Below are 19,911 nucleotides of genomic sequence, written 5' to 3' on the forward strand. Positions count from 1 at the left end.
AGATGCATGTAAACCACACATATGTACATGGCTAGCTTCTTTGTGGCTCGACTACCCAAAATCTTCTTGCCACATGAAATGTGCATAAGAATGCAAAGTCCCCTAATTGTTATTGACACTAGTCCTTTGAACCCAGGTGCAAAGCATCCAGAGAACATCGGTGCAAAGCATCGAGAGAATCTAGGTGTGGATTGTCTAATCAAATATTAGATACACCTTTCTTCTGAGATGAGACCTACACACTTGAATACTTTCAAGGGCCCTCTAAATTTTAGCCAAGATAACAAGAGCCACAATGGCATTAATTCTATGCACAAATAGTACAGCTCACAAGTCGAATGAAGTGCAAAGCTTGGCTATAGGACCTTCTTTCGATGTGACCTTATTAAGGAAGAGGATCAACAGAATGTTCAAATGGGCAAGAGCCTAGACTTGCATGAACACACCATGTGGTACATGTCCAAAGCAAGTGATGCATCTAGCAAGATGTGAATCTGTAACTCAAAAACTTGAAAGATCACGTATGCAAGATCACTCTTCATCTGGTGCATTACAAGTGATCATCTTGTGGGGGGGGAGTCCTAATACTAGTGGACTGTGGCACGTCCACCCTAGGCAAGCTGGTTGTTTGGAAATAGATGGTGTTAGGTGGTGGCTTCCGAGCCAAGATACCATACCTCTTTGTGTAGAAAGAAGAATGATTTAAGGCTCGTGTGAAGGGGGACCACAGGTGGCGTGCCCAAAGTCCACGCGGCAGTCGCTGGGAGGTCCGGAGAGACTAACTAGTCGATCTAACTTTTTTGTCTTTTGAGCTTTTTCCTGTATTGGGAAAGAAGGGCCGTGAGAGGCTTGTCACACCGCTGACTGGACCCCACTTTGGCACGTGTAGCGAAGTCATCTGGCGCCGGGGCGGGCGACGTGAACAGCCAGGGAGGGCCACATCAGCTAGCCGTTGGATCAGCTCCTGGGGCCTGCTGGGCCTGCCGCTCGATGTCAACCACGTAGGCCAGCGCAAACCACGTCACGCGAGGCCCATCACAGTCACCGACACAAGGAGTGTGTGTGTGTGTGTGAGATGCTTGGCAATTTCCCCAAAGATCACATGTCTCACATTAGGATAGAATATCACCATGAATTGATTATTGAACCCCCCCCCCCCCCCCCCCCCCCCCCTCTTACATTACACCTTCGTAATTACAAGTAGTAGTGGGAAATTGGAATGGGTTAACCATAACGTTGATTGCTCAAGTACCTCTCAATACCCAAGACTACTTGGGCAAGAGATTGTAGCTAAAGTAGAAATGGGTTAACCTCGCTACCTATCATTTGAAGTAGGAACAATTAAACCTTGCTATCACCATGCTACATTCACCAAGAGAATGGGTTAGTGGTAGCCCCATGTAGAAATAGGAAGAGCAAAGAGAGATCTCGATCGTACCTCCTGAATTTGAAAGCACATTGAAAAAATCATGTTGGAAATAGTTGCACGTCAAGATTGCTAGTGAATGGTCAGCTTATGCATCAATAATGTATAATACAACAACAAGGTTCACTTTTGAGGCATCGTAAGGTGACACTTCAACAAATTCTTTAATGTCTACACAAACTTCCAAAGTTACAACTTAACAACACTAAGCTTAATATATTTCACTTGTCATATCCGCCCTAGAGCAAACGTTCACTTGTCACGTTTTACCCTAGAGCAAATACAACTAGAAGTTTGAAGATGGTGTGTTTATATTTCAAGAGAGGTTGAAACTTGAAAGCCGAAGATGGCATTTTCATTTTCAAGAGGGTTTGAAACTTGAAAGTGTCATTTGTTACCATCATAGTAGGTTCTCCTCATTGCACTTGGTGCATGTATTGTTCATTCACAATAAATCCTAGGATTGGTCTTTTACGCCCCATGTGTGACAAGACTCACAATGAGAGGGGAAAGTTGCAAAACACCTACCCCCTGCCCCTGCGCCCCCTTCCAACACTTCACAGCCCCTTTACACTTGCACCCCTCTCCAGATCTTGCATATTCCCTTCTTGGTGATGGTGATTTAACATTATTTGTGCTAGTGGCATCTTCAAACCCTTACTCCCCAGCTTGCTTGATTGCCATTAATGCTTAAATGGGCATAATTGCAAGGATGCATCCACAATTGTACATTGTAGTCATTGTCACCATGACATGCCATTTAGAAAGCAATTGTGCAATCTTGCTTCCTTCATACAACAAATGGACCAAAAAGGTTCTATAAAGCAATAAAGGTGAAAAACCTAAGCAATTTCCACATCAATAAGTACATATAGCTTCTAAGGAAAGAGTATGTCAGTAATATACTTATACTCTCACTCAACTATCATCCATTTTGTTTTGAAAAACTTGTTCAACTTATTCTCTGCTATTTAGTATAGATATACAAAAATGTTGCAATTGTTCGGGCAATCAAATCTCTCAACATTCACCTCTATTGCCAAGTCAAACCCAAAAAATCCCTGATGTCAATGCTTCTTGCAAATTTGATCACTTGAAGAGCTAGCTAGATAAAGGGATAATATGCATTGAATGTAGGCATGCATGGTTGTATCAAATACATATATGCTTTGATACATATATGCGTACACTAGTACTTGTATGTATTTGTGTAGTGTAAAGGGGCCAATAAAGTTATGCCTCCCAAAAGCAAACTGCAACCAGCCTAATTTTGACAATTTTGCACAAAAGATGTATCATTCTTAGCCACTTGAAGCTGACACAAATTCCATGTAAATACTTTTGTCTTTTGGATTTTGTAAAACGTGAATGATGCACCCTTCAATTCAAGGTCACTCTGTTGGCCTCTCATTATCACATTTTACTAACCTGCAATTTATAGCTAAGTTTACTCAATAAAAATATAGAAATACCCCAAATTTTTTCATTTTAGTGTAATTCTAGGCGCTCTGCACCTAGACTTGCGGGGCGGGCGCGATTTTTGCGGGCGGGGGTGGGTGCTGGACGCGTGGCACCCGCTCCCGTGTTCTCCTTTTCTTTTTGTGGGGGAGGTGGGGGGTTGCCACGTGGCACCCGTCCCCCACCTCTCCTTAACTAATAGTATAGATGATGTATACATTCAATTATTTAAAAAATTTATATAACTCACCTACTTAAAATAGATATTATGAGGGATCATCAAATCTCACTCGATTGGCCCTGTTACCCTAGTAGCTTAAAAAAGCAAGTTATATACCCAAATCTTCCATCAAAAAAGCAAGTGATAGTGTGGTACCTCAATTCCTCCATCACAGACACATGTGATCGAGGAAAATACATGTAATGGCCACAAATCAGTGCATGCTTCACACTCCGGTCTATGAATATTCTACGTTGCCTACAAACTTCACAACTAAAAGGGTAATTGTGCATTGAAGCTAACTTTGAAAATCTCCATGGGTTTTTTTTGGGAATAGATTGCAATTTAACCATGCTAGAGCATATGCTCTTGCCACCTCAACTTATGACATCTACATGGGTATTTTTTTTGGGAATAGATTGCAGTTTAACAATGCTAGAGCATATTCTCTTACCACCTCAACTTATGACATCTACAATAACTCTTTTTGCCTTTTGATGTGCAATTTGTCAACAAATTCTTGGATGTGAATAGATTTGTGATGTTGCAGAGGAAGTGGAACCTAAGGTTCGCTCACTCAAACCAACTCAATTAGGAAATATTGGCATGTCAACTATTTCTTATGACATTCTAGAGATGCCTTGCTACCCACGCGAGTGGTCGGGCCACGGCTGGACTGTCCGCCGTCAACTAGAGTGTGAACAGGCTCTATCCAACCCCATTTTAGAGCTATTATTACTATTATTATTATTATTATTTCTAGTATTCATATTGAGCCGTTGATCATCCATCACATCATGTACTGTTGTTTTGTTGGTTTCTAAAGTTAATGACCATAAAACTTGACAAATAAACAAGTTACATAAACAACTCAGTTGTAGATTTTGATAAAGACAAAAGGTATCGTAGATTCTAAGCTGAGCAGGTCTTTTCTGATTAAAAGCTAAATTACTGCGCTAAGTGCTGCCGTTATCCTTCACTAGAAAGCATAAAAAAGCCTGTCAAACGTGCAGAGTTTGACAGAAAAAGAAGATCAAAATGTTACTTACTTAATATTCTAGACTAGATTGAGAAAGACGGACAAATTGTGTATCGATCATGCAGAGTAGGGGGCAAAAATGTCATTTTCAGGATGGGTCTGGATGGGAAAGAAAGCATTAGAGAGAGGCATGGTGTGTGTGTGTGGCACAGAGCACTAGGCAGGAGACCCATCATTGTTGCTTGAACAGTGGTTTGTTTTTTCTCTTGTTTCTCTCTTCTCATGCGGCTATGGTGGTCCTAATCATGGATACTCTGGGTTTTATGATAGCTGTTCCCATCAATCGTTTTGCCCCTTAATCAATTTACAGCACTCCTCCCATTTTCCAGGGCAATTGTGAAATCCCCTGTTTCTGTTTTTCCTTTTTAGTTGGGGTGTCTCGTTAGAGAGTCATGATTGATTCATCATTTCCTGGGCAATTGTGAAATCCCCTGTGCTCGTTTGGGGATTTCTTCATTTTTGAATCTTTTCCTTCTTCTTCTTCTTCTTCTTCTTCTTCTTCTTCCTCCTCCTCCTCCTCCTCCTTATTGTTAGACTACAGTTTCACGGTTTGATAGCTATGGCACCCAAATTTCTCTAAGACCAGCATCTTCGTCTTAAATAATTAGACTACAGTTACACGGTTTGATAACTATGGCACCCAAATTTCTCTAAGACCAGCAATCAGGGCAATCTTGCCTCTTTCTTCTTCTTCCATGTAATCAGACAACATTTTCACAGTTTGATAGCTGCGGCACTCAAATTCCTATACGACCAGCAATCAGGGCAATCTTGCAGGCAAATGTGGGTTGCTTGTGCATGCAGAAGGCAACCGGACGAGGAAAGAGGGGTTGTTTTAGAAGGCTAGAGAAGACTCACATTGACCTTAATATTGAGGCCATTGTGAGTTGGCAAAGTATTCAACGTGTGGAGACAATCGCACAAATGGATCATAGAGTACAGAGTGCGGGTGCAAAGCCATTAGCAGAGCCAGGATGTTCAGAGGCATTGAATCAGTCCATCGATGTATCAGGGGGGCGATATTGATTGACCCAATGATTGGAAAGAGCGGATTTCCAGCTTGATTTCTTCTAATTGCAAGGATGACAATGTATAAGGAAGCCTATCATTTGGCAGCATTCTTGGTCCTTCTGGCTTCTAGCAGCAGCATCTATGCGCAAGGTTTAACTTCTGATTGCTTTTTCTGCCTACAGTTCATGGAGTCTAGAACTACAGTAAACCACAAGAAGTTATAAGGCAAATTCCCACTATAATTTTCACGTTGTGAATTACTGACGACGTCATGAGCTTCTTATTGGGAGGGATCACCTACCCTCGGGCTGGTGGCTCCCTGCCCCCAGCTCCACCTAACTAGGTATGCGGCCCCTGCCGAGCAGAAGCTCATGACGTTGAACAGTACAGGGAAAAGCAAGGGAAAAGAGCCCCTTTTCTCACATGGGAAATGTTCTTTGAATAGAGTCTGGAACTTGGGTTTTTCAGACAGCAATTTGAGTGCTTGTCCGAAGAGCACTAAGCTGCTTCATGGCTGTGTTCTCGTTTTGTTCTGCAGGAATCTCCACCAGCCAACCGAATGGGACTTGGCCTTGTGTTTGCGAAGCAGGCGGTTCAGTCGGAACCCAAGTCTATACTGGTGATGAGAACCAAGGCTTCACTGAATGCAGGTGCACAACAGGTATGGGCCAAAAGGATCACCAGTTGGAATGATGCCCAGATTCCCAGATTTTACGTGTGAACCAGTGCAAGCCTTTTTTGGTCAAGTATCTGTTCTTTTAAATGCCAACCTTATGCAGCCTGCAATCACAGTCAAATGAGAGATAGAGCCTTGCTTCAAAGTCAAATTTGAAATACTTCCTTGTTTGAAATCAAATTCGAGATAGGTCCTTTGTTCCAAACGATTCACATAGAATAAACGTTTCAGTCATAACTTTGAATACTCGTAGGTTTATCCCATCAACATCCTCAAATCACACCTTGACAATTTGCCAGTCACCTCAATTATGTACCATGAACTCTCCGGGTTCATGCCATAGAGGTGAAGGTATCTTGGGCCTTCATGTATTGCATGACCTAGCGAAATTGGTTAGACTAAGTCATTGGAAAGCCATATATCTGATGAAGTTTGTCATTTGTACATCGTCACGACATTATAGATTTTTCTTTCCAAAGGGGTCTGACCCAAAATATCAGAGTTCTGCTGAAACCCTGCTGTTCAGGCATCTACCTGTTGTCAAGCATAGCGAGTGTCTAAAATTAACACATTTGGGACTATGGCCAGAGAGCCCTTGCTGCTGATTACTGTGGCGTTGATGCTCCAGAAATGCTGAAAGTGTGCTTTGATATTGTGACTAGCTCATGTGGTCATGTTTTCCAGAGTAATATGTAGGTTTGGATGAATTTATCGGTTTTGGAGCAGTTGAACGTTACAAAATGGTATGTTATGTCTCGATTAAGTTGAACATCTTAATGACCTTAATTATGTGTCTGCCTAGATAGTCTTCACTAAGATAGACATGGCAACACATTTAGAGCGATTCAATCAGTGCTTATTCTTAGTATGGCTAGCTCTGAATAAATGCATCTAACCTTTAATAGAAGGATGCCATTCTATTGTTTTTCCAACTCCATTGTCCATGCTTGCAAGGTTAACCAGAGGTTTTAGCTTCTCATTTGTTATATCAGACAGTTCAAGGCTGCTGCTTCCAAAGGTAGACAGGCATTGGATCAAAAACCGTTTGTCATTTTCATGCTGTTTAAAAATGACTAGCAAGGGAGGACATCTTGAGCAATATAACACATTTTCACTGTAACAAAATCCTGATTTCCTAGCTTAAAGAGCTATCAGAGATCCCTCACGAGGCAGTTGCAGGGCCACTCTGTTGGTTCCACTATCACTTATCACTAGCTCTTCACAGTCCAAATTGATCAAAGGCTTCATTTTAAGAGTAACTCTCATGCTTACCAGTGCCCCTTCAGGAAGCACACTTTGTTCTTCAGGGAACACACTTTGTTCCACTGCTTGGTTTAAGATACTGTAGGAGTTCCACTGAGAGTGGCTGATGACACGAGAGTTAGAATTATAAGGGTGATGATAGTTAGAACTATGAGGGTGATCTCGGGGGTGTCGAATAATTCCGGAATGTTTCCATTACCTGCAGCATATCATTATTGCTTTGTTTCTTGGATCAAACCAGCAAAGGCAGATTCACATACTGTAGCATCTTTGAAGGCTATTTTCAGAGACAGCCAAAATGACAGTAGAATGTTCACAAGCCAACAATTAATATGCCAATCTTTTTGTGCAAAGGAAAAGCTTTGATTTGTGTTGCTTGATATGTAAACCACCTGCATTCAGACACCTGCATACACAAATTATTTGACTGCACCCAGAGTTGGAATTCGATGAAAGTGTATCAATGATGTAGGCATCAACCAGTTTGTAGCAGTTTTGCTTAATTAGAGACGAGAATTTTACTATTAATAAATCCCCTTGAGACAAAGTATCCCAGGGCAAAATACAAAGTATAAAACAGCTCTGTAAGGGACTTCCATCACCAAATATATACAACAAGGGGAAAGTTTATTACAAGGCCTGAATGAATAACCAGTCCGGAGGGCTGTAGTGCCAAACTATATGTGGCTGATAATGGAAGAAAGTGTCAGTATATTTTCAAGCCATGATAATTATCTAAACTTTTAATATGTTATCAAAATTAATGTATGTACCAGCGGCATTCAAACTGCCAAAATACATATTTTTCCAAGAAAGAGCCCAAAGGATAAATGACAATTCTTTTGCAAGGAAGAACGATATTTTGTGACCTGGAATCACACTTTCAAGCCACAATTATTTCACTATAAGGGAAAAGCTTTGATTTGTCATCAAAGCTGATACATGCACCAGCTGGATTCAAACTGCCAAATAATTGATTACGACTCTCTTTCACAAAGAAAAACGAGTTATAAGCCCAATCATCCATTTTCATAAAATGCAGTGATGTCTTTAAATATCTGCCAAAGCTAATGCAGCCATTACCTTAGAAATGTAGCACTGAAGTCTTTCCTATGCTCTTCCACATCAAGTTTGCAGGAAAATAACATGGCAATTTGTATTACATTCCTTCTAGGAAAGCCCCTGTCTAGAAGGAAATCATTCTGGATGTCCTCCAGGCATACATTCTCTATCTTGTAAAACGAGTGTTTTCTATAGCATGTATAGTGTTCATTTTGTTACTGCAAGGGAGGTTGACTTCACTTGTTCAAAGCAAAATGTATGTAGTTACAACGGTTATCTGAGTGAAGAACAAGTGTGGCGGTTGCCCACCAAAGGCAAAAACATTCCAACATGCCCAGTAGTGCACTCCTGAGAAATATAGGACACAAGCCATTATTCTTCTAGGTTCCAACGGCAAACACCCAAAATTCACCTAGCAGTTTTCTTCCTAGCTGAAAGCTTCACTGAGTGGCAAGTACATTGTCTACCTCTTTTTGTACAGGCAGAAGGCCTCGAAGTGGAGGAGCTTCTCTCGTATGTAGATGATCTAAAAGGCTTCTATCCAACATTCATTTGTCAGAGAGTAAGGACATGCCATACTCAATAGGACATCATGGTTCACGACATGTCTACATTGTTATGATGATTTTAGAAACAAGAATAGTGTTAAGCAAGCGTAACCAGGACTGCCATCTTAGTTAATCATCTTTGTCCTGCATCTTTGAATGCTTCTAGTTGTACAACCCCTCAAAGTTTCCCAGATCAGAGAACTGCCAATGAGACATGTCTGTCCACTTGATAGCTGTAAACTCTTAATGTCCTTACAGTGAGTTCTGTTCATAGTGTTAGTCTGTAAATATCCTAGTTTTTATAATAGTGTTTGTTTGCAACTTGAGGGTGTCAACTATAGTATCCCCAAACCAGGCATCCAAAGCACCTGCACCCTGATTCTCTGCAGTTCAGGCTCACTTTGACTTTTGATGTTTCTTGTATATATTCATCTACATTTAGAGAAAATGATTAGTTATCAAAGAGACAACCCATCACTAACTTGACACAATCTTTCATTGCTCCCATTAACCTGGACCGATTCCTCTTTTGTACAAGAAATTGTGACCCAATGCAGAATGTCTTGAGCTTACATCACAGAAACCATATGCACCTCCAATCCACCTTTAAGAGCCTAAACTCGCTGACTGAATGTCTTGCACCTCTAAAGGAATATGGTTTCTGTGGTTCCATGCTATTGCAGTGAGAGGAGCCACAAAATTCTCTGAAAGGTTATATTGGCAGCAGCAGCCATGGGGACTACATGGCCAAGGTCACGACAGAATGCTGTGTCTGGGATTGTTAGTATGCATGATAGTGTTTGCAAGATATGCATTTGTGTCAGATGGCTTTCCCTTTTCTCCAAGGAGGGGGGGCAGTAGCTCACCATTGTATCTGGAATATGGAGAGTAGAATTGAATCACTATGGAGACATTTTGAGACGAGACTGCTTGCATGTGGCATGGAGACTTGCATAGAGTGTCTTCATCTTGTATTGAAACTGAGCAATGAGACATTTTGTTGAACCATGCAGGCTGTGCTCTTTGCCCTATTGGCCAGATATTGGACCAGTCTGTCGAACGCAACAACAGCTGCGTTTGTTTCAGCTCCTTGTATGTCATTATACGACTGTTGCAGTTGCGCCTTTCCAATTACACACCAAGCATAGAGAATAAATTTTTGAATTACCTGGCTTCCTTCCTGCAGCTTTCTCCATCTCAGGTAAGGCAAGGAGTCCATTTTCAGGTTCTTGCAATGGATTTGATTCCTATTTTTGAGAAGTGCAAGATTCAGGTCATTCCTGGAGCGAGGCGAAGTGGGAGTGTGATTCTCGACCTTCACATAATCTGTACCGACCAAAACCAAGAGTCGAGGGATAGAATTGCAAACATGCTACTGGAAAAGAACAGCACTCAGAATGACACTCTGAAGAACTCCGTGGTTGGACCCTGGACCTTGCTGTATTTGGAAAGTGTTTCCGAGAAATCAGGTGGGAGTAGTATAATCCCATTCCTGTCCATCCTATCTTTCATGCCTGTCTGCTAATTATGAGAGGAGCTCTGTGATGGAAATTGTGTGTGATTAATCCTATCTTTCATGCCTGTCTGCTAATCATGAGAGGAGCTCTGTTATGGAAATTGTGTGTGATTAATGATTCTTTGTGTACACAGCCTCTCTTTCTTTTGTGAACGTCCAGACGTATGAATGCACAGACATGACTAGAGATGCATCATTCATGTTTAATTCTAGCAGAGAATTCTCGTTGACATGTGCATACTTTTGAATGTGCATATATACCTATGATGACTGCCCTTTGTGTTGCAGTATCCTGGTGCTCTAGTCTTCCTTGTTCCTCTCTCTTCCTTTTGTATTATACGAGCAATGTGCATTCTGACGAACATGTAACTACAGATGTATGGTTCATGGTTGCCCTTTTTAGAAATGTTCTTGTGCTCTGATAGTTGCGCAAGGGGGAGACTGTGCTGATGCAGTTTGTCAGCAGGTCAAGGTGCTGCCACTCCGAAGAAAGTTGATGGAAAGCTGCTGGTGCTAATTCTTCTTCTCTGTGCCACAATCACGGTGGCCTTTTTGTTAGCCTCCCTTATTGTCCTTCTATATAAAAGGAAGAGCCTAAGGCAAACGATGCTTTGGTTTGAGGAAGACAGCAACTCCAGTGGCTTTAGAACCTTAATAAATCATCAGAATACACTGACTGAAAGGTATCAGGTGTATGACAACACATGCTTTAGTGGAAGCACAGGTACTTCTCGCATCTCCACTCCATTTATCTGATGTGTAGCATAAGTTAAACATTACAGACCATACCTATATCTTTTGTTTCTATGGAAATTCATGTGATGCTGACTCTAGATTAAGTTACACGTTACTGAATCTGATTATACCTGTATCATTTTGTCTCTCTTGAGGATAGACATTACAAATTGTAGGTGTGTATACAGTAAAGTTTCTGTATGTTATCATTCAGCTGATATGTGTTGTTTCTGTTTTCTCCCCGGGGGTCTAAAAAGTCAACAGCTCATTTATTTCACTCTTTGTCTACCCATCAGGTTGCATCGGAAGGCGGTCTTTAAAAATCAATACCAGATACGGGCCTCTTCTAGGAACAGTAGCTAGGCAATTTTCTTACACTGAACTACAGGAAGCTTCCCAAGGTTTCTGCAAGGCCAATATCATCGGTACAGGTGGAAGTAGTTGTGTCTATAAAGGCTGTCTCAAAGATGGCAGAGATGTTGCAATAAAAAGACTTACCACAGATGGAGTCGGTTTTGATCGAGAGTTTCTTTTGGAGGTTTGTATTTTCTGTGGATGTTTGCTAGAAAGATTTCAATCTTCTTATTTTCAAAATGAAGGTAAATAAATGGAATCTATTTCTTATCTCATTGAGGTAGGGGCACAATGCATTTATACGTTTGGAGAGAGGGACTCTCTTCTGTTTTTTTTTTAAAAATAATAAGTGATTTTTTTAAAAGGGGAGGCGGGGGGGGTGTGACAACACACTTAGCTGTGAAATAATGCTCAGATGTTTGTCTTACGTGCTAAAGATGGAGGATTCCTTGCTTACTACAAAATACCAACACATTAGAAGAAATTATCCAATGCAAACGATGCTCAGATGTCCATTATCCATGCTAAAGATACAGAGCTTCTTGCTTTTTGCTCCTAAAATTGTGAATGAGGATAGTAGTAGATTAAGTTTTACATCAATCACCAGAAATACAATGTCTGTTAGTAACTTTGGAATGCAAGCTATGATGCTGAAGCTTTTCTTTCTGTCCTTCAGCTCCTAAATGGCTGTCCACACAACTAGGGTGGCAGCATTTGGCTTGTTTAGAGAGGTTGCTGTGGTGGTTTGATGATGATAGGTGCTTGATCTCCAACCATTTGGCTGGCTTAACTTGGCAAGGAGAGTCATGGGATTGTTCCTTGGCATGGTAATGCTGAATGTTTAGCATGGGCAGCAAAAGCCATGCTTGCTACTCCTGATGATAGTGCACCGCATTCTTCTTTCAAGGGTGATGCTTCCAGAGCTTTTGCAAGCTGGCCATAGCCTCCTCCCTCGAGCTTGCAACTGCTCTACTACCAATGACATGAGAAATATGTGAACACACAATGAGTTCTCTGGGCCAAGCCGTAGTCTGTACAAATCCAATTGTGCTACACTTGGATTCCATTCCACTCTAAGGAGGCATGCCCTGATCTATCAGTAGCACTGATAATGGGTCATGTCATACATGCCTAAACTCTAAGTGTATGCTTGTCTTGGACCGCTGGCTATGTATATCCACTGGCCAACTACTTGTGCACAGGCCCTATTCGTCATATGGCCATAAACTACAATGCGTAGAAACTTAAATTGAGTTATGCCCCTACAAGAATGACCACTAAACACGTGGGCTACCTCACTTGGGTGGAACTGGCTGCTAGAAATCTGAAGTCTTGCTGTTGGATGTGTGACTGAAAGTGGCTTCTTGGCAGCTTATAAGCAACAATTGCACTGTAAGCATAAGTCTTTTTGTTTTCTTCAGCAATACTTTTGAGCTACTTAGAAATAATAAGCTGGTGTTAACTAATAGTCCCTTACACGGTTCCTTAAGCACTCTGTATTTTATGTCTTGGGTTTCTTCTGAACTGTTATTAATACAAATTTTTTCTTGGAAAAAAAAGCTGGATGAGACAATATGGCAGTGTACACCACTTCTTGGTTGATTTTGTTAATCTAGAAACAGAGAGAGAGAGAGAGAGAGAGAGAGAGAGAGAGAGAGAGAGAGAGAGAGAGAGGTCTCTTCAGTGAACCTGCCCTGACTTTTGTATTTTTTTACTTCTTTGTGCTCTTTACCCATGTCACTTTTGTACTCTTTTAGTCATTTGATACAATATAATCACTCACTATGTGAGAGAGAGAGAGAGAGAGAGAGAGAGAGAGAGAGAGAGAGAGAGAGAGATTGGGATCATACATGTACAGTAAATGAATGGGGAATGGTGCAATCTTAGATGTGGAGGCATACAGGACAACCCTTCAATGGACTTAGTTCAATGCCATCTCTGTTGGGAAGCAGCCCCAGGTCTGCTGTTGCTAGATTTTTTCTGGAAGAGATGGGTATTTTGCATGGCAAGACTCGAATTCAGGCCTCATGTGGCATGTGCTTAATGTTAATTAGCCCATATGACTGAAATCCTCTCCATTTTTGACTCATCTTGTCTGCTCTTTGCAATGGGTCCTCAAGAAGTCCTCTTGGCATCCCCCAGAAAATCAACTGTCAGCCAATTCCTTGCCAGCTAAAATTTTGGCTGCTTTAAGAATTGTTTCTTGGGATGCAAAATAAGAAGCTTGCTCCCAGTCGAATAGGATGGTCAGCAGACTTCGCCTACTCTCTATAGTTGATGTGCTAGAGTCCTCAAGCACTACTTAGCAGTCATTTCGTTCCATGTGAAGGAACTTTCATGCACCTAGAGGGCATCATAATCTATGGACAACAATTTTGGATTCTTTGCTTGTTTGGCAGCCCTTCGCTTCTCAGGACTTGGAACACCCCTAGCAGGATTTGAAAATTAACAATCAATCGATCTTGGAGTGAGTATATGCAAATCAGATATATTATACGCTTATGAAGGATCATGCATGGTTAATGGATAAGGGCAATTCTTTATAGGGGTCTCCACAAGGGCGAAGCTTGGTGGAAGTGAATGGCTCAATACAATCCAATACAATCCCTCCTAATGCAAAGTCTTTTCTTGGAGAATGTTGGTGGGTGGTCTCCCACTTGCTGCAGCCCTCTCGACATGCCACATTCTTTCTATGCTTTTGGGGATATTGGTATAGTTGGACTATCTCATTTTTTATTCCCATTTTGGCATGCATAGCCATATCAATCATTTGCAAGGTTTCCTTCAGTGGCAGTTGAACGCCATCAAGTCCTCTTTCTTTTTTTTTTGGTTGCTTTTTTTTTTTTGTGATGCGAGAATTTTATTAAGGTGCCGAGACACCCCCGCGCCCCACATGGGTCATATGGGTGAGGCAGATGAGGACTGAGCTGTGCCTAGGATTCGAACTCACCCTGAAACACGCACGCATGCGCACACACACACACACTCTGCTGATGTAAACCAGCTAAACTAGCTAGCCCTTCAGGCCATTGGCAAAGGGATACTTCAGTTGCTTTGTGTGACAGCTAGTCGTCATGCGACTGTTGTACATTCTTTGTGATTAATACAATTACCCTTTAAGAGAGAGAGAGAGAGAGAGAGAGGGGTGTTTCAAGGTAATAATATGTTTATGCATCTGACAGGTAGAGCTGCTTTCTAGACTTCATCATTTTCACTTGGTTCCTCTGTTGGGGTACTGTATAGAAACACGTGGTCTGGCAGTAGAGCGACTTTTGGTCTATGAGTTTATGCCCAATGGCAATGTAAGGGAGCATTTAAATCAAACATTTGGAAAAGAAACCTTGAACTGGTCTGCTCGTTTGAGAATAGCTTTGGGGGCAGCAAGAGGACTGGAGTATCTTCATGAAGCAGCTGAGCCGAGGGTCATTCATCGAGATTTCAAATCCAGCAACATATTGCTGGATTCTAAATGGAGGGCAAAGGTAGTTTGTCTTTCTAAAATGCTATGCTGGATGGCAATCTATTGGATTGTGTATGTCATTACGATTGTCTTTATTTATTTTGTTGGGTGCGTGGGTGGGCAATCCTCTTGCTCCTTTAGGTTGCAGACTTTGGCATGGCAACAATCATTAAGGAGGTGGACTGTAATGCCTGTCCAACCTCTCCGGCACAAATGTTAGGAACTTTTGGTTACTTTGCCCCTGAGTATGTAATGATGGGCAGAGCTACCACTAAATCTGACGTTTTCAGTTTTGGGGTGGTTCTCTTGGAGCTTTTGAGTGGGCGCAAACCTGTTGATAAGAGCTTAACACCAAAGGAAGGAAGCCTTGTTGTATGGGTAAGTTACTAATGTCAAGCAATGTGTTATTTGTAAGTTACTGTTGTCAAACGATGTGTTATAGGTTAGTTACTATTGCCCCATATTTAGAACTCGGGGAAATCACGGGCCTAGGGATCTACTGCAGCTCAGCAAACAATTTTTTACTCTCATTTGAAGGGATTTCTTGTTAAGTGCCCACAATTTTATCAATCTGTTTTACTGCCTGTGGACTCTGGCGGTTATTAAGCTGAGTTAGTGTGCACAAGGTTTGCATAGACACAGCTAGAAGGGCATTTGGACTGGCCGTTAAATTGATCTAGTGTGATGTGCTGTGCCTTAACTTTTGATTTAGTGTGGCATATCTTGGTATAAGGCTTGCAGAAAGCTCCTTACTTTCCTTTTCGTTTGAACTTTGATTGCATTTTGTTCATAGTTGCACATTACACCAACGTCCTGAAGTCTTTTATTTCAGCAATTGCCCTTCCTCTGAACTCTGGTTGTTAAGCTTGTTTCACTGTCATGCCTCTGACAATTTGTTTGAAATCTGCAAGTTTTCTACTATGCTTAAGAAAGTGGCTAAAATAATGTGAAAGCTTAGCTAGCATAATGACTGGTGTGAAACTGGATTTGACTTGACTTGCAGGCCCTGCCTTTGTTGCGAAACACCACAAGACTTGTAAATGAGCTGGTGGACCCTGTCTTGCATCATCAGGGTTTGCTTGTAGAGGATGTACAGAAGATGGCACATCTGGCATGGCTATGCTTGCAGATGGATCCTGAATCCAGGCCCACCATGACCTTTGTTGTGCAAGTTCTTGCCACATTGATTCCAGAAAATAGTGTAAGGCTGAGTGAATTCGGGCCATTGTTGGAACTGAGAGACCAGGTATTTTCCTTCAAGAGTTCTGAATCTTGATTGTATAGCCTAAACAAGTCGTGACATTTTTGGACTCTGTACTCTTTTACTATGTGGATAACCGAAATGAGTTTTTCATGACTTCATAAATCAGCTGGTGTTTGTTTCTGTAGGTTCCCAAGCTACTCTCTTGGGCTCATGATTACAGTTTCAGCAGAGACGACAAGTGTTCTGCATGTGTGCCAGTGTCAATAGATGTGGGTGATCCATTCAGAACATCGTCTCAGAGATGGTGTGATAGACAGACCTTCAACCTAGACGTTGACCAGGAAATGATGCATAAAAAAGGAGAGTTAACAAGACACTCCTTTACTTCAACCTCTCTGTCTGCTGCAGAATATCTGGAAAAGTTTACAGCCATGATAGCCTTCGACACGAAAAAGAGAACTGCAGAAGATGAGGCTGATCTTGTAAAGCCTCGGCTGGAGTACTTTTGGCAGAACAATGGATTGGTGGTATGGCTTAGATTTCTTTTACTCGAGTATCTCTATGTCACTATTGTCAGCTTGATGTCTTCCATTAGTTTGTCGGTCTAGGGCTGCTAAAAGTTGAGCATGGCATTTGTGTTTTCCGCTGGGTGTTTCATGCCTTCATAATACAAAATCTGGTTTTTCAAAACAAATTGAAGCTAAGATGTCTATCTATCTGTATGCTTTTACGCACGTATAGCTTCTACTATGCATTAATATTAACAGAAAAATTGTTTGAAATAGTACAGACACAGGTGTAATGCTTGTAGCACTAGCTGCTGACTAGGTGACTTCTTTGGGATCCATATGACTTGATCATATGGAACCCAACCAACTTTTCCAAGTACTATCTTTTCTGTACTGACTATAGCATCTGAGATATCACACCTCAGCTATCTAAGGCATTTGGTTGAACCTCAGTTTTGTAATTTTGTCAAAGGATTTATTTTTATAATGGCTGCATATAACTCTGGCATAGAGGGCATTTTCTGAACTTTATTAAAACACACCTCATTTGGATACATAGCATATGTGTGTGATGTGCTTCAATGACTGTCTGATTCAAAAACAGTATTTGAGGATGCACTGTTGTGCAGACATGCACATGGTAATGATTTTCAAACGTGCTCTCTGTGATATTTCAGGCTCAAATCCCAAGCCCATCGAGATAAGTAGCTGACAGGACATCTGGAGGCAAGTCTCCTGCAAGGTGACGACACAAGAATTTGAGAAACTTGTAACGGTTATCACTCTGTACATAATGCAAGCTTCTTAAACCAGGACTAAATGCACCACTACTTCAAAAAAGAGAAATGCAAAAGGAATGTACACAAGCTCCCTCAAAATATGTAAAATTAAAAAAAGGAAAAGTCCAAATTTTAAATTTCTTCTCTCTTAATATTTAAGCACAGAGTTTGCTTCTTCTAACAGTGTACTTTATTTGTGCACATTGTTATTCTCAGCTCCTGTTTATGTACCTACTTTCTGGCACAAGAAGTGTGAAGTGTTAAGCAAGACAGGATTTCCAAGATATGATTTATAGGAACAAACTGCAGGACAGGATTGAAATTTGTGTAATTGTATCCTCTGAGAGAGGATTCAAGCTTTTTATGACAAGACATGCAAGATATGATTGAATTTCCTGTCGCAAGGGATCAACTGTCTGAGACAGGATTGTTTCCAAAGCAACGTACAGATAAGGTGCAACTATAACCTCCCATGAGGAAAAGAAGATAACCACCAGCATTGAGGGATTTGCATTGGGTGATGATACAAAGGAAAAGGGATATTCCAAGCAGCACAGCGAATGAGCCCCATGCGTAAGATTGTCAGCTCAGGCAGAGAAGCAGACGTTTCTGAGGTGCCATCTTTCAATGGTTGGCCTCCAACGAAAGACTAGGAATCAATGGTTTTTTGAGGTGTCATTGGCCTTTAATACAAAACTAGCCATTCATGGTTAGCCTTTGGGTATGGGTGTTGAGACAAACGAACAGCTATATTACATGTTTTGCATCTTGTGTAGAAGTGTTTCTGGAAGACAAATATGTAGGAGAGTGGCTAAGAATTGGCCAATACCTCAGTACATTAATAAAGAGAGATGAATGGTCAGATGATGAGTTTAAGAAAATTAAGAGGAAAGCGTATGGGCTTTTCTTAAAACATGGATACTTAATACGGAAACATGCTAAAAAGAAACAGGGTATGCCATTGCGAGTTTTGGGTGATAGAGCTTCACAAGTAAATGTTATGCAAGAATTTCCTGAAAGCTTGTGGGCTGGTCATAGAGGTGTTTGGGGTACTTTTGCAAAGATCAAAGAAAGATATTGGTGGCAGGGTATGTATAAGGATATTGCTCACTTTGTTGAAACATGTACGACACGTCAAATGTATTCATCTGTGAGACATCGGGATAGATTGCAGCCAATATATCCATTGTCTCTTCATTTTAAGTGGGTGGTGGATTTGGTCACAAGAAACTGGTGTGCGGATCCTTCCTCTCTTGTTGAGAATTTGACCACTTCCTGTGTGATAGTATCTATGTTTAAATATTACAAAATCTTGTATTGGCACCCCCTAAGGAAGACCTATGTCCAAAAACCTCTCGTGTGGCTCGGATATCACAAGGATTAGAAAACCTACGCTAGGGTTCACACTTGGTGGTAGGAGTCTTAGCAAGGACATCACAAGGATGCAAAAACCTAGGCCCAGTTCACACTAAGGTGGTAGGAGTTTTAGCAATCTAGAAGAGGTCTAACATGGATGTTTACACTAGCAGCGGTGAAAGGGCATCGAAATATCTTTTCTTTATTCTTTAAAAGCAACAAATGATAAATATTTATGTAAATTTTTGTTAACCCAAAAACTTTGCCATGTGTAAAGTAAAACATTTTCTATCGGCCAATTTTTTCTTCTAAGGGTGTGAGGCTAGTAGAACTTGTGGTGGGGTTTGGAAGAAAACAACCTTGTTGCTTTCAAATGGAAAGTACACACATTGAATGACACTCCTTTCCTTTTTCTTCCCTTGTTGGGTGTGAACCGAGTCTCAAAGTTGAACATATCCTACCGTTTCACGCCTTTGCATCACGTTTACTCATTGCCAATGATCACAATATTGACACGTGGTCTTTACAATGTGCATGCAAGCATTTGAAAAATTGCACCGGGTAGAGGACTCGTAGTGAAATTGGAACTAGTAATAAAATATTTGCCTTAACATTACTAGGATGTTTAATACTTAAACAAATATGCATCCATTACAACAAATGGTGAAATGGATCCATTCCCATTAAACTTATCTCCAAATACATGTAAGTCTATGGACTCATTTCCTTTATGGGAGATCACTCTAGACTAGGTATCTTTGGCAATACAACCATTTAGCAAAATATGGTCCAAGGTCTCTTCTTCCTACATTGACCAAGCTTATTAGCTATTGTAAAAGCTCCACATATTACTCTCTAAGCTAAGTTCTAAAGTTTAGGAGAAGATTGAATGTCAAGTTCCCTTTCAAAAGATGATTTCCAATGTAGTCCAGGGGATCTCCACCCATCATGTCTTTCGAATCCTCTCCAATATATTACCATGACTATCCAAAATTCTCTTGACAACATTTGTATGCATCTTCAGTATAGTATTCTTTATTTCCAAATTGTGAGATAGAGTCTTAGTAGCGTTATCTTCCAAACCACCAATCGAGCCTCGAATGTTGGAAGCAGTCACTTTCCATGCAAGTTTGAAGCCCTTGGACACATCAAACATTTAGACCTCACTCTGTAATGACTATCCTACCATAAGAGTCAAGCCTATGCTTCACCTTGAAAACACTCCTAGCCAGAGAGTAGCTACTCCTTATTGAGTCATGGGCTAGAGAGGTCGAAAATCCCAAATCCAAAATACA

At 41.1% G+C, this 19,911-nt stretch overlaps 1 protein-coding gene across 2 annotated transcripts; it reads left to right on the top strand.

The window, feature by feature from the left end:
- Positions 1 to 4,186: 4,186 nt before the first annotated feature.
- Positions 4,187 to 18,749, top strand: LOC148022055 (receptor-like serine/threonine-protein kinase NCRK). Of its 2 annotated transcripts, XM_087697665.1 has the most exons (12): positions 4,187 to 5,304; positions 5,693 to 5,815; positions 9,717 to 9,904; positions 9,977 to 10,172; positions 10,686 to 10,943; positions 11,251 to 11,492; positions 14,491 to 14,790; positions 14,910 to 15,146; positions 15,772 to 16,014; positions 16,158 to 16,499; positions 17,159 to 17,223; positions 17,477 to 18,749. In XM_087697665.1, the coding sequence occupies exons 1-11, from the start codon at positions 5,226 to 5,228 to the stop codon at positions 17,183 to 17,185; spliced, it is 2,235 nt and encodes a 744-aa protein (XP_087553791.1). In that variant the 5' UTR covers positions 4,187 to 5,225; the 3' UTR covers positions 17,186 to 17,223; positions 17,477 to 18,749. The 2 variants fall into 2 exon arrangements, with proteins under 2 accessions (XP_087553791.1, XP_087553790.1); XM_087697664.1 differs by lacking the exon at positions 17,477 to 18,749 and having other exon boundaries at positions 4,188 to 5,304; positions 17,159 to 17,452.
- Positions 18,750 to 19,911: the final 1,162 nt, after the last annotated feature.

Source organism: Lygodium microphyllum, chromosome 17 (genome assembly GCF_053477565.2).
Source record: "Lygodium microphyllum isolate KBCC chromosome 17, Lygodium_microphyllum_v1.1.10, whole genome shotgun sequence".
Lineage (NCBI taxonomy): Eukaryota > Viridiplantae > Streptophyta > Polypodiopsida > Schizaeales > Lygodiaceae > Lygodium > Lygodium microphyllum.

Bases quoted from the DNA above. Each gene is read 5' to 3' on its own strand.
- LOC148022055 (XM_087697665.1), top strand. From the start codon at position 5,226: ATGACAATGTATAAGGAAGCCTATCATTTGGCAGCATTCTTGGTCCTT. The intron at 14,791-14,909 runs GTAGTTTGTCTT...TTGCTCCTTTAG, and splicing joins ATTCTAAATGGAGGGCAAAG to GTTGCAGACTTTGGCATGGC. The intron at 16,500-17,158 runs GTATGGCTTAGA...GTGATATTTCAG, and splicing joins GGCAGAACAATGGATTGGTG to GCTCAAATCCCAAGCCCATC.